The sequence below is a fragment of the Neolamprologus brichardi genome, chromosome 6, assembly GCF_056152115.1.
Source record: "Neolamprologus brichardi isolate AB-2024 chromosome 6, ASM5615211v1, whole genome shotgun sequence".
Lineage (NCBI taxonomy): Eukaryota > Metazoa > Chordata > Actinopteri > Cichliformes > Cichlidae > Neolamprologus > Neolamprologus brichardi.
In genome coordinates this window covers 37395001-37409863 of record NC_142109.1, presented here as the reverse complement: position 1 = coordinate 37409863, position 14863 = coordinate 37395001, and the positions used below count along the sequence as shown (strand labels likewise).

The window sequence follows — 14863 nt, the reverse complement described above, 5'->3', positions numbered from 1 at the left end:
TATTCTGAATAAACATCCGTTTATTCAGAATAATAAACGGATTATAAACTTATAAACTGAGGAGAACGTGAGTGTTTGGTGGGTGGTCGGAAATAAACGAAGCTGTGAGGACGGACGGCGAACAGCAGAGGGCGCAGTGGGCCAGCAGATCAAGCTTAGGGTTGCTTTGTTTTGACGCATGCTCAATCATCCAGGTAAATAAATCCCAAAAGTTTGAATGCGTTCACCTGGATGTTTCGTCATCGTCACTCTTCAGAGTCAGCTGACTGCAGGTTAAACATAAACAGGACACAATGAAACTGGGATTTCTTTAGTTTTAAACTTAAAACCGTTTTAATGACGTCAGAACGTCACACAGGCAGCAGACCCCGCGCGCGCAAAGTCTGACGTCAGTAGAGTCGCGCACGTGTAAGGGGAAGGAAGGTGCACGGTGTGTTTGGGGAAAACTTTCACTTCAGAACTGCTCCGGTGACGCGCGTCCCCGTGTCTGTTTGACAGCCGCGGGCACGCGCAGGAAATCTGCTCCTTTAAGTGGGGGGGAGCGGCCCTCCCTCCTCCCCCTGCTTGGCCTCCTCGCGGAGCTGCGATGGGGATTTGAAGGCTCGGAGCTCCGCGGGCGGCTCGGCGTCACCTCAGCGCCGCTTTGGAGTCACCGGATCGGACCGGCCGCTCACCGATCCGCCGCTCGGTCTGCTGGAGCCGGAGGCGCGGAGCAGGACCGCGTGTGTCCGCGGAGGGACCCCGCTCCTGCTCGGGCTCGCGCTGTTAGGCTCGCGGACGGGATTCGGGATCCAGTACCGGGACTTGGATGCGAGTTTGGCCCCGCGCGAGGCAGCGGGAGCCCGCGAGGAGAGCCGGGGCCGATGGCGCAACGGGTGGGTATAAACGGAGCGCGGAGGCACGCGCTGCTTTCAAGAAAACCCCGCGCGACGCTTTTCATCAAAGTCGCCGAAAAACAAAGAGAAAGTTTCAGAAACTAAAAAAGTTTCACCGCGAGAAACGTGACCGTGGAAAAGGTCACGAGGAAATAAAAATACCGTTTTTGCTTCCTTTTAATTTTACACGTTAAAAGTTTTGTTTTATTTTATTTTTAAAGATTTAAAGTCTCATTTTAATTTAATTTAGTTTTTAAAGCGCAAAATGAGAAGTGCGGATGTTTTCATTGAGCTGCTGCTTCACGGAGATAAATCTGATATCCGAGATTATTCTAAATAAAAACAAATTCTTTCCTTTTATTCTTTTTTTGTTTTTTGAACGAACGAGAATTTCGTTTCGTTTTGTCTTTTTCTCAAACTCCGAAAATTAAAAAGAACGAAAACGGAAATTATTTAATAAAAAAACGTTTTTTTCATTAGTTTATTTTAATGTTCTTCTATTTTTAACAACGACATTAAAAATACCAACAATAATAATATTATTATTAATATTAATAATAATAATAATAATGGTCCTTTAATTCGAGAAAACTGTAACTTTTATTAAATTATTTTAACGCTGAATCATAAACAGATTCTTGCTGACAAACTTTGGTGAAACTTCATAAATTGAATCTTTTGCTCAGGATTATTTTTATGATTTGTAATTTTTTCGTGATCCGAAGTTTTTTGTGATTTTTTTCAAACCTTTTTTCAGCTGAGTGTTTGTGTTCATAATATTTTGGCCACAGCCTGTGTGAGTTGCTGCAGTTTTGATGCACGTAAACGTGGGTGGACAGAATAATAGGAACACCTGTTGAGTGAAATCTGACGTGACTCAAACTTTGAGTTTTGGGGCTGAAGCGTCTCCAACATCTGGGAAAACGTCTGGATCGGAGCAGGGGGTGGACAAAAAAACAGGAACACCTGCAGTTGCTGTTTTTCAGCTTTTCTGATTTTTCTGTCTGACTGGAGCAGGAGGAGGTCAAAGGTCACACCTCTCTTATCTGTGTTTCAGTATGAAGAGCTCGCCCACTACGGGCTGGAGGTGGTGGGGGGGGTGTATGGAGACCCTCCCCACCACCACCCTCACGCCGCTGCAGCTGCACGTTCCCTGCAAGCCGTTCACCTGGCCACCGCCGCCGCCACCTACCCTCCACACCACTACGCCCAGTCCACCCACAGCAGCGGCGGCAACATGGCCGCCACAGCCGGGGACGCCATCAAGAGGGACAAAGACGCCATTTACGGGTAAGGACGTGTTCACGGTTTAACCACACAGGAGCTCATTCAGCAAGTTCACACACACACACACACACACACACACACACACACACACACACACACACACACACACACACACACACACACTGACGCTGACCTGCTAACGATCCATCGTCTCTGCTGCAGCTTTTCTGTTTGTGTTTAAATAAACTCGTGCCTGAAGCAGCGTGTGTGTGTGAGAGAGTGTGTGTGTGTGTGTGTGTGAGAAAGAGAGTGTGTGTGTGTCTGTGTGTGTGTAGCAAGGTGTTTCTGCGCAGTGTACCAGGGGCACGGAGAAAAGTTGTCGTACCATAGGCACGAGGAGTGTGTCTGTGTGAGTGTGTCCCAGCATTTTCCTGATATTTTGAGTGTTTTCATAATAAAAATGAATTCCTATCAAACGTCACAGCTTTGCTGTTAGTGAAAAACTTCGTTTTCAGAGTAAAAACATGTTTGAGTTCATGAGCTCCTCGTGTTTCATGTTTCTCGGCTGCATTTGTATTAATGACCCTGCAGGGACGGCTGCAGCTGACTCTTTGATTTCTTTAGATTTATTACATCAGTTTGTCTTAACAATGGAAAAAAAATATATATATATATTATTTTTTATATACATATGTGTAAAAAAATAAAATCAGAAGATAATTAAGTATTTACATTTTACACACGTGTGTGTAAAATGTAAATACTTAATTATCTTCTGATTTGTAGAAGTGAGTCTTTAAAATGTTAAATATTCTCTTGTTTAATTAAAAGTTTTAAAAACAATAATTAAGCAATTGTAAAACATTTTAATAGATTAAATAATAAATTATGAGAATCACTGTTTATATTTTTATATTACATTTAAAGTAATATAAAAATATAAACAAATCTGAGTTTGATCCTGTCACAAACGTCTTCACTGTATTTAAATATGATCAGCTGTTATGTTAAAATGCCACAAAACTAAAACGTTCAAATCTAATTTTAAAATTCTCTTATAAATGACAAATTAATACTTCAAGATTATTAATTAATCAAAAGTTAAAATTAATTAAAAGTTTTGTACTAAAATATAACATCATGATCTGTGTTTGACTGTTTTAATGTTGTGTGTTATGACCTGTATGATTACTAAGTGCTGCTGTTTTCTTCCATCACATGTCAGTGTTGAGCTGTAGGGATGATGAAGGTGTGGCAGCAATAATGAGACGGCTCCTGCACTAGTCTGGGCGTCCGCAACACTTTTGTTTAACTGTGTTGTTTCTTTGTTGTAGATTTGTGGGATCATTAAAATATCTGTCTGTCTAAAACAGCTAACAGATCATCTGCAGAGGAATGGTTTAGTTGAAGAGTTTCAGTCAGGTTTCAGAGCTCATCACAGCACAGAAACAGCTTTAGTGAAGGTTACAAATGATCTTCTTATGGCCTCTGACAGTGGACTCATCTCTGTGCTTGTCCTGCTAGACCTCAGTGCAGCATTCGATACTGTCGACCATAATATCCTATTAGAGCGATTAGAACATGCTGTAGGTATTACAGGTATTGCACTGCAGTGGTTTGTATCATATCTATCTAATAGACTCCAGTTTGTGCATGTAAATGGAGAGTCCTCTTCACACACTGAGGTTACTTATGGAGTTCCACAGGGTTCAGTGCTAGGACCAATTCTGTTTACATTATACATGCTTCCCTTAGGCAGCATCATTAGAAGACATAGCATACATTTACACTGCTATGCAGATGACACCCAGCTCTATCTGTCCATGAAGCCAGATAACACACACCAATGAGTTAAACTGCAGGAATGTCTTAAAGACATAAAGACCTGGATGGCCACTAACTTTCTGCTTCTTAATTCAGATCAAACTGAGGTTATTGTACTCGGCGCTGAAAAGCTTAGAAATATGGTATCTAACCAGATTCTTACTCTGGATGGCATTACCTTGGCCTCCAGTAACACTGTGAGGAACCTTGGAGTCATTTTTGACCAGGACATGTCCTTCAACGCACATATTAAACAAATATGTAAGACTGCGTTCTTCCATTTGTGCAACATCTAGGGCAGGGCGATATGGCCAAAAATATTTATCACCATATATATTTTAAAATTTGCGATAACGATATAACTGACGATAAAATTTCTGTGAGACAAAATACAACTCCACAACTTTACTAGCGCAAAAAACCCCATCGATTTATTTTTCTTAAACAAGCAGCTGTTTTTTATGTGCATTAAAGCTATATAAAAATTTAACAGTGCAAATGCTAATTCCTTGCTTAAAGTTTAACCAAAAGGCATTTCCAGTAGAAATGTGCTGACATATCCTGAGCATAACCATGTATGATATTCACTGAAGTTAAAAAGAGCTGCTTTGCAACATTAAACTGCAGTGTGCCAAATAAAAACGTCAAATCTCAGATATCTCCGTCAGAACATGCTATATCACGTTTAGGTAACTAGCGAAACTAGCAAGCTAACTTCCGCTAGCTTCTAACTCCGTTAAATGCAATGAATTCTGTTTTCATGGATGCCTGGATGTTAAACATAATAGTTACACCTGGTAAAGCAGCAATGCTGATCGTTTTATTAAAGATGAAAGAATTTAGACAGTTTTTAATTCTCAGTGATGATCGTTTGACTTCGGGACCTTAAAGGACGAAGTTTAGGACCCAGATTACTCCCAGATTTACGAGCGCGTTAGTCCAACAAATACGGCAATAACGTAATAACGGACCGCTTGCATGTTCTACAAAAAAAATGTGCTTTGTTGTGTACCTGACGGACAAACCAGTTAAGTTGCACCATTTTTACAAACCAATTCTGGTTCATCCGTTTCACTCAACAATCTGCTTTCCCCATTCTCATTCTCCGTTGCCGCCGTGCTTTTTCGTCACTGCGCATGCGCGTTCTACCCATATTCTATCGCGATATTTCATTTTCTTATCGTTGCCTAGCACCGGTACTACCGTGAACGGTATAATATGGCCCAGCGCTAGCAACATCTCTAAAGTTAGAAATATCCTGTCTCAGAGTGACACTGAAAAACTAGTTCATGCATTTATTACTTCCGGGCTGGACGACTGTAATTCATTATTATCAGGAAGTCCTAAAAACTCGCTGAAAAGCCTTCAGCTAATCCAAAATGCTGCAGCAAGAGTCCTGACAGGGACTAGAAAGAGAGAGCAGATTTCTCCAGACTTTTTGAATCTGTTGATGACATCGGAGGTCAGTTAACTTCAGTTAGGTTGGTAAGAAGAAGTTTCATGAAAGTATATTTAAGCAGTTCATCACGTACAGACCATTCCTGATTGTGAAACTCTGAAATGAATCTTTTTTGGTCTTGTCTGTCTTACATTTTTCGCACAGTCACGTGTTTCCTTGTGTGAATTTTCCTGCCACCTAAAAGCCGTTACTCCGTTTGTGCTCGCTAGCTACATGCTAGCACTGCGAGAGCAGAGAACTTTAAAGTTATCATTAAAATCTTCAAACGTGCCCTCTGCTGATGGATGAGCGGTTTCACTCCTCCTCTGCTGTTTGAGCTCCTCGTTTTACTCCTGTGGGAGATTCAGTCACACAGATTCATGCCTCCTCCAAACAGCGAGGCTGCACTGCTGTAAAGTCTTCAGTGTGCTAAAGAGGCCATGGTATTCCTGAGTGCAGCGTAAGCAAACACAAAGACATAGAAGGTCTGAAGAAGGCCGAGCAGCTCCTACAGGCAGCCTCCTCGGTCTGCTTCCTGCAGCCGAAGCGAGCTCACAGGGATTCTGGAAAAAGCAGAAGAACGAGGTGAAAGAGTCGCGTTGAGCTTGAAGACTGGAAGGAAACAATGGACTAACTTCCTGTGAAGAAGACACGTTTAAAGTGAAACCGTGCACAGCAGTGTGTGACAGATTTGTCAGATAGAGTTTCAGCAGCAGGAAACGTGTTGGAGCTCCGTCTGACCTCCTCCTCTCTTCCTCCTGCAGACATCCTTTATTCCCGCTGCTCGCACTCATCTTTGAGAAATGTGAACTGGCAACCTGCACGCCGAGGGAGAGCGCCGTGGCCGGGGGAGACGTCTGCTCCTCCGACTCCTTCAGCGAGGACATCACCGTCTTCTCCAAACAGGTGAACAGGAAGCGGTGGTTCATGTCTGAGGCGGGCCCTGCACATCAGGGTGGAGGGTTGGTGGAGAAGAAGCTAAAGCTCCAGCAGCAGTGAGGCTGGAGCTTTAGCTTCTGCCACCTGAGAACGCCTCGTTCATCCCACCTGCTGTGAGACAAAGCAGGACTTTTAAACACTTCAGAGCGTTTTAAGCCAAACGCGATGAGCGTACATCGCCGGGATGCGCTCTGCAGGTTCCCATAATCATCCTCGTTTGTCTGTGTGTACAGATCCGCTCGGAGAAGCCGCTGTTTTCATCCAACCCAGAGCTCGATAACTTGGTGAGTCATTTAAAGTAGCTGCAGGTAGCACACTTTCAGCCTAACTGGCCTCTGAGCTTCTATGAAGCCCAGTCATGCAGTCCCGGGGGAATACCAGCACTTCAAAGGTAATGGGATCATGCTGGAACATCTGGGATTTCATGTCTGTATCTGACAGTGCAGGAGAGCAGCGGTGCAGTGTGTATGTTTGTGTGCATTTATGAATTTGTGTTTCTCACAGATGATTCAGGCGATCCAGGTGCTGCGTTTCCACCTCCTGGAGCTGGAGAAGGTTGGTCTAACTAACCAACATCTGCTGCGATTGCAGCGTGCCGCTAATCCCGGCTTAATCCTGAGCACGGCGCCGTCGTCGCTGTTTGATTTCAACTTCACCGATTTTGTTTGCTTACTGTGGTTCTTTGGTGGTGAAAGCATCTCCACGTCAGGCCTCTGCGTCTTATTTCCAGGTTCACGAGCTCTGCGATAACTTCTGCCATCGATACATCAGCTGTCTGAAAGGCAAAATGCCGATCGACCTGGTCATAGATGACGGAGACGGAAACAAGTCAGACGGCGAGGACTTTGTCAGGTCGTCGGGGAACCTCGTGGATCGGGTAAGCTCGCTCAACTCGCGAGGCACAAAATACATCTTCTCTAATTTTGTTGTAGCTCATGTAGAGTTCAGGGTCAGAAACGCTCCTGTACGTCCTTCCTGTTCCCCAGAGTTCATGTTCATGTTTGAGTGCTTCCATGTTTCAGCCTGTTTAAGGTTTTAAGGTTTCACTTGAATAGTTTTTGCTGGTTTTCTTCTCTGTGTGTATAAATAGTCCAGGCTTCCCGTTATTCTGAGTCTTAAACCCTCGCACGAACCTGACGGCGTGAAATATCTTAACCACGATGAGTGCGCGTTAAAGCAGCAGCTACTAATGGAAGCTGCTCATCTTTCCAGACCGGACGCTAGCGTCGCTGGCAGAGGTGAAGGCGTTCGCGGGAGCGTCGGATCCAGTTGGAAACGACCTGATGAATGTTTGTCGTTAGGGGCGATCGTGGCTCGAGTTGTTCGTCTTGTAATTGGAAGGTCGCCGGTTCGAGCCCCGGCTCCGACAGTCTCTTCACCCGTTGTCTACTGGTGGTGGTCAGAGGGCCCGGTGGCGCCAGTGTCCGGCAGCCTCGCCTCTGTCAGTGCGCCCCAGGGTGGCTGTGGCTACAATGTAGCTGCCTCCACCAATGTGTGAATGTGTGGATGTGTGAAGCGCTTTGGGGCCTTAAGGACTGAGTAAGTTAGTAAAGCGCTGTACAAATAAAGGCCATTTACCATTTTTGTTTCAGCAGGTTTCGTGGAGCGCAGATCACAACGACTCGGCATCGATCAGGTCGGCTGGGACGCCGGGACCGGCCAGCGGAGGACGCGCGTCTCACAGCGGCGACAACAGCAGCGAGCCAGGTACACGTGGAGACCAAAGACAAACCCTGCTGTCACACTCTGAGCGTAGCGTTCAAACACGTCTCTGCAAGCTCTTTTACAACCCACTGGCACTCCAGCTCCTCCCCCTCATGATGTCACTGAGGCTGCTCCGCCTCAGGAATGACTGTAGATTGAAGAAAAGCGCTCTCCTGGGACGTTTAAGCGTAAACCTGACAGTAAAGTACAAACCGCGGTTCTTTGCAGTTGGAGTAGAAATCAATGATCCTGGAGTCACAGGCTGACGAATCAGCTGCTGCTTCATTCATGATAAAATATTTTGTGGGCTCCAGCAGCTCTGGCGTCGAGCCGCTGGGCTCGCTCCAACTGGAGTGGGCCCCGCAGTCTCTCTGTCCACGCCTACGTTTACACGTTAGCACCGCCACAGTCCACCCGCAGCGCTGACCTCCGTCCACGTCTCGGTGGGGTTTTTAAAAGCTTTGCTCAGCTTCTGTCTCTCGTCTCACTCTAAAGTCATCTGTGAGGTCAACGTGACGTCGTGCTGGGCTGTGCAGAGATTTATTGATTTTCTGGACTTTATTGGACACAGACGCTGTAGATGGAGCGGAGAGGGAGACACGAGGGCCGCCGGTCGACGGGCCGCAGGTCGGACCCCAGCCAGCTGCTGTCCCGCCGTATGCCATGTGGTTGCCTGCTCATGATGGCTCACTTTCATGTCTCATCACGTGCCTGAGCAGAAGACGACAAACACTCTTTTCTTTGTTTCAAACCAAACGTTCGCCGTTCTGTCGGCTTGATGTTCGTTTTTATCCCCTCCTGTCAGATCTGGTTGCTGATTGGTTGTAGCCATATTTGCACGAGCTGTCTGGATGTCTGTTTGTGCGACACGTTAAACCTCCCTGACTCTGGGAGCAGCAGCCTTCTGAGACACACCTGTGAAGCAGGTGGTGGCGGCTGACAGACGGAGCTGAAAATCAGCTCGTTTGCAAATCAAACATTTGCATGTTTCCTGCCTCACCTGAGCAGGAACTCAGCTTTGGACGTTACTGGATGGGAGGAGTCACTGCAGTCACAGGGAAACGTTTGTGTGCTGGATCTCCGACCTTCTTTGACATGGAAGCCATAGCCTGTATAAAAAGATGGCTGTACCCACCGTGACTTCGCTCACTGGTTTCCACGTTTTCTTGTTGTTGGGATTTTAGCAGCCGCCATGTTGGGTTTGGGTCAGGTGACTGCATCTAAATGAGTTATCAGCTAATGCTAGCTAGCTAGCACTGTCAGCATGCTCAGACTTCCTGGACGTGTTACAGTAACTTCATAGGAGCCGTGTCATTGGTCAGATACTGTTATTGAAATGTCCCAAAAGGCTGCAGCAGCACAGACACACTGAGCGTGCACAGCTGTGAACATCAGCTGTGGAGTTTCCTCCTGTGGCCCTGAAGGCTGATGGAGACGTGCACGTTAGCGCCTTTAATAAGCTGCTTCTGTGCTGACCGAAGCAAAGACGAGTGAACTCTTCGATGCATCGATGCAGGAACCTCCAGTTACTGATCATGTGACCAACAGACGTGACAGGCGCGCTAACAGGAAGACTGTGGGCGTGTCTGAATTCATGGGCTGCTTCCTCCTGAGGCCGCATTTGTAGACCGATTACGTCACAGCGACGTGCTGAAGGCTGTCCAAATTCGTAGACTCCTCCGAATGCAGCCGACAGATGCGTCCTCCTTTTCCCCGAATTTGAAGGATGGGTCGGGTGTGTCCTTCATGGCCCACCATATCCCAGAATTCATAGCGCGACCCAGCCAAACTCCAGTTTCCAACAATGGCGGCCGCTACTAAGTTTTGAAATTACTCTTATTAATCTTTCTGGGTCACAAAATAAACGTTTAACATATTTTCAGGCGAGAAAGTAGCTGTGTAAACATCAAATATCTGCTCGGTTTATCAAGATATCGCATATTTTCAAAAGCGCTCCGACGTTTTCGGAGACGTCTGTTAGCCACCAGCTCGATAGCTCGCCGGGAGCTCGAGGGTCACTGAAGCCGCCGAGAACGGCACAACTCCCGGCACATCATTTTCAGATCACCGTGGAGTTTCGCTGCTCAGGTTAAACGTGATATATAAGTGACTTAGACGACCTAAAAATGTTATTGTTGGGCTTTTTTCAGTGTTTTGTTTGTTCGTGAGTAAATCGGTTTGGCTGAGATTAAAGTTATTAGATTAGATAAAATAAAACTTTATTAATCCCTCAGGTGGTTTTCACACAGCTGAATAAACGTTGAACAGAAAACTGATTAAACAGACGGTCGTGAGTTTCCTCCAGTGTCCTGTTATATTTTAGACAGCAAGGAGCAGACGGGCGAGTCTATTAAACTCCACCCACACAGCGGTGACGCTGATCTGAAGGCTCGACCGTCCAATTTCACAGCCGTTTACTTCTGGACTACCCGACCTTCTGAGGACCCGGCCCACGTAGACGCGAAGGCCGGGTCCTCAGGAGGATGCAGCCCATGAATTTGGACACGACTAGTGAGTGAAATGACCCGTCTTTGCCACAGACGGTTTCCTGTCTGAGGTGGAAGAGCTCGCGTCCACAGCCTGTCGTGGTTTGAGTGTCTCAGCGGGACACGTCCGCTTCGGTCGTAGTTCTTTCTGCTCCTGCAATGATCTCAGCAGTGAGGTCACTGTTATTAGAGCCTCGGATTGGCTGTTAGTGAGAAGGCCCCGCCCACCACTGCCAGCTGAGAGGAAATGGTCCGTGTGGTGGAAAATAAAGACTTTGCTGGGCTGTGAGCGAGCAGCCAGCAGCAGACCGGCTAATAAAATGCTGGACAAACAGCTGTTACAGCTGGGGGGGGGCTGCTTGTTTTAAACTGAACTGATTGTAATAGGATGAGTGTCTGTTTTCATCTGCTGCCCTGAGTGAAGCTTAGTGCAGGTTTGATTCCCAGCTTGAGTGACGAGCGGTCGAGGTTCGGGTGGAGTGGGTGTTTCCTCGTGGCCCCTCCTCCCCCGCCTCGCCCTGCAGGTTGTTGTGGAGTCGTGTTGTCACGGCCATTAGCAGGTCGGGCTGGGCCTGTTCCTCCTCGGGGAGCTGAGGAGGAGGAGGAGGTGTAAATCAGCTCGGGGCGCTGCTGTTCGGCCTAATGAGGCTGAGAGCTTGTTTATGGAGCTACGCATCGTTTTTATGATCATTTCCACCTTTTCAGGCTCCGGCGCTGCTTTGCCCCGCCCCCTGGCTGCGGCGTCGACCGTCGGCCGACCTCGGCCCGGCGCTGTTAAAGACGCTCGTTAAAGAGCAGAGAGAGCGCAGTAAAAACACGCCCTGCACACACGTGTGTGTGTGTATGTGTGTAGGTGTGTGTGGGCGAGTGTGTGTGTTTGTGTGTGTGTGTGTGTGTGGGCGAGTGTGTGTGTGTGTCTGTGTGTGTGTTTGTGTGTGTGTCTGTGTTTGTGTGTGTGTTTGTGTGTGTGTATGTGTGTGTGTGTGTGTTTGTGTGTGTGTGTGTGTGTGTGTGTGTGTGTGTTTGTGTGTGTGTGTGTGTTTGTGTGTGTGTCTGTGTTTGTGTGTGTGTGTCTGTGTGTGTGTGTGTGTGTGTGTGTCTGTGTGTCTGTGTGTGTGTCTGTGTGTGTGTATGTGTGTAGGTGTGTGTGGGCGAGTGTGTGTGTTTGTGTGTGTGTGTGTGTGTCTGTGTTTGTGTGTGTGTTTGTGTGTGTGTTTGTGTGTGTGTCTGTGTTTGTGTGTGTGTGTCTGTGTGTGTGTGTGTGTGTGTCTGTGTGTCTGTGTGTGTGTCTGTGTGTCTGTGTGTCTGTGTGTGTGTCTGTGTGTGTGTCTGTGTTTATGTGTGTGTGTGTGTGTGTGTGTGTGTGTGTGTGTGTGTGTGTGTCATGCACTGCTCGTGTCCTCATCACCTTCCTGCGTTCTTTCCGTTTCTCTCGCCGTGTCCTGGTCAGGTGACTGCCTGGATAACGGCGTGGCGTCTCCGAGCACGGGCGATGAAGACGAGCCCGACAGGTCGAGCAACAAGAAGCGAGGAATCTTCCCCAAAGTGGCGACCAACACGCTGAGAGCCTGGCTGTTCCAGCACCTGACGGTGAGTCGCTCAGGCCGCGCTGGCGTCTCTGTTCGTGGTCACTTCCTGTTCCGCCTCCTCTCTCACCTGTCACGTTTTGCTCAGATGTCACATCGACCTTCCCACCCTTCGTATCCCTGCTCCCTACTTGGGGCGGTGACCTCTGACCTCTGCTGGAGTCCAGGTGTTTCCCCTGCTCGGAGGCCTCCAGGACACGCCCCCTGGTTTCCTGAAGTGTGCTGACGTGACCGTTGCAGAGTTGTTTCGGTCACTAACAGGTTAAACGCAGCTGCGAGGCCTCACCTGCACGTCCAGGTGTGCCTGGATCTTTCAAGATGATCCGTCTGTTGGTCCTGTAACGTGCTCTCATGGAGCTCAAAGAAGTGGGAGGAGCTTAGAGCTCAAAATCCTGACTGACTGACTGACTGACTGACTGACTGACTGACTGACTGACTCATCGCTTTTGGCTGCAGCCTGCAGAAAAACACACACACACAGACACACAGACACAGACACACAGACACAGACACACACACACACACACACACACACACACACACACACAGACACACACGCCTCCAAACATGGCCGGGCTCAATCGGGTCCCGCTCTGCGAGGGTCGTGGCTGCTGCCAGGACTCTGAGGCGACCTGCGGGACGGCAAGGCCCGTGACAGATGGGAGGTGGGAAGAAAAACAGTGAGGTGGCACCTGAGAGAGGGAGGGGGGAGAAAAGAGGCGTCGGCTGTGGAAGGTCACGGTCGTGTGAAGAGCGAGGCAAACAAACCTGCAGAGCACGCGACTCTTCTGACACGGAGAGGCGCGGGACTCATCGTCCTGAAGAATCAAACAGCAGACTGCCGCCGCCGCCGCCCTGCCGCCGCCTCCGCCCTGCCGCCACCTCCGCCCTGCCGCCGCCGCCGCCCTGCCGCCGCCTCCGCCCTGCCGCCGCCTCAGCCCCGCCGCCGCCTCAGCCCTGACTGCCCCTCCTGTGAGGTGATGTCACCGAGTGCCCCTCGTCAGCAGGCTCGCAGCCGATCCTCGATCGCTGCTGTTACGCCGTCGAGGCTTAAAGGCGAAGGTGTCCGTGGTCTGGCCATCAGGACCCGTGACCTTTGACCCACCTAACGCTCACAGAATCACTTCCTTTAATTCACTTCTAAAGAGTTTGAGTTTGCGGCGTGACGGGTTCACGGTCTGCCAGGACTCTGATTGACAGCGAAGAGACACGTGGGGTCTGTGTGGACGTGTGCGAGCTAATGTCAGACTGAGTGTTGTTTACGGCCACCATCTTTAATTTTAGCGCTTTCTCCGAGGCGTGCGTGTGTCAGAGGCTTGTCTTCCCCTGACATGGACTCCAGTGAGCCAAAGCTCATAAACGCCACACCGAGCTGTGTTTACAGCGCACACACGACCCGTTTACAAGTGCGAGTGTAACACTCGGCTGTTAACGAGTGTAATCGCCTCCTCCTGCTTTTACAAACTCGAAGCTTCCTGCGCCGTCGCTCGTTTACGGACAGCGGCTCGTTAAAGCGCCGCCCACAGACTGCAGCGAGGCTCCGACGGCAGCTGGAACGACTTTCCGGGTCCGAGAGGAACGACTCGGAGACTTCAAAGCAGCGAGGGCCTCCGCGGTTCAGCAGGAAGCCCTGACGCTGACCCCACCCCCCCGGCTTCCGACTGTCAGGGGTCAGAGGGCGGCGGGACACCTCCACCCATCCATCAGCAGCTGTTTACAGCCTCAGAGCTGCAGATGTGGAAGAACGCCAACACGTGTGCCCCCCCCCCCCCCCTTCACACACACACACACACACACACTAAATCCGAGCCGCACCGAACAGGAAGTCTCTCTAATAACGCCATCAGACATCAAACGCCCCTAATGGGAAATCTACCTTCACCTCCATCTGGTCCCGGTGGCTCCTCCCAGACTCCGTCCATCATCGTGTCGCCCCTCCCCCCCGCCCTGAGCGTACAGTCTGATGTTCGGCGCCACAGAGTGAACAAATGGCGAGCATTAACGTGAGTGTGATTGTGTTTACGGCCTCGGACCGCACAGAGGAACGCTCCGTGTGAACGCGGCCTCATCATCATCATCATCATCATCATCATCATCTGTATTAATCGTGTCGGTCGGCGTCAGCAGATGAAATCCTGACTCCTTCATCCCGCCACAGCGTCAACTCTGGTGACATCATCAGCTAACTGACCTGTGGCTAACTTACGGCTAGCAGGCTGGTCGTCATCCTCGCTACATGAACCTATGACACGCAGGATCAGGCTGAAACGCAGGCCTGGTTTTATGCAAGGGTGGTGAACACGCCATTCCTGCGTCCAATCACAGGAGAGCTTAGAAGGACCCCCAGATAAACTTATGGTACTTCCTGTCCTTGAGCACAGGAAGCAGCAGCTCCTTCAAACACATTTTATCCACGTGAAGCTGCTTCGGCTCCAAAGGCTCCGCCCCCAATGCTCAGAGCAACAGTCGGGGAGCGCTTGCTTCTGCCTGCCTGCGACTGCAGACTCACTCTTACTGAGCTCACACTTCAGAGCAAAGAAGGCGGGGCCAGCTCGTGAGGGTGGAGGCGTGTGCAGACGCAGATCTGGGGTCAGCGTTCGTCGGGAAACCTTTTGTGATCAGAGGCGCTCCATCAGCGGCGGGCTCTGGGGCTTTGCTCATAAACAAAGGCCTCTGTGAGGGAAGGCAGCCTCACCCTGCAGTGAAAACATCATCCATTACCTCCGTGACAGGCCCTCCGGGGGCCCCGGGGCCCCGCCCTGTGCGGGGGTCGCCTTTATTGAC

The 14863-nt window shown here is 49.1% G+C and overlaps 1 protein-coding gene across 6 annotated transcripts in view; it reads left to right on the top strand.

Annotated features, from left to right (window-relative positions):
- Window positions 1-472: 472 nt before the first annotated feature.
- The window catches only part of meis1a (Meis homeobox 1 a), a 30354-nt gene continuing 15963 nt past the window's right edge, over window positions 473-14863 (top strand). Inside the window, exons 1-9 of one of the 6 annotated variants that reach the window (XM_087842301.1) lie at window positions 473-875; window positions 1933-2165; window positions 6129-6270; window positions 6537-6587; window positions 6808-6858; window positions 7034-7180; window positions 7896-8010; window positions 11944-12083; window positions 12168-12340. In XM_087842301.1, coding sequence (XP_087698427.1) covers window positions 864-875; window positions 1933-2165; window positions 6129-6270; window positions 6537-6587; window positions 6808-6858; window positions 7034-7180; window positions 7896-8010; window positions 11944-12083; window positions 12168-12305 — 1029 coding nt within the window. In that variant the 5' untranslated portion in view covers window positions 473-863 and the 3' untranslated portion in view covers window positions 12306-12340. The remainder of the gene's footprint in view (window positions 876-1932; window positions 2166-6128; window positions 6271-6536; window positions 6588-6807; window positions 6859-7033; window positions 7181-7895; window positions 8011-11943; window positions 12084-12167; window positions 12341-14863) is intronic. The other 5 variants (XM_087842299.1, XM_087842296.1, XM_087842300.1 and 2 more) reach the window with 5 other exon arrangements.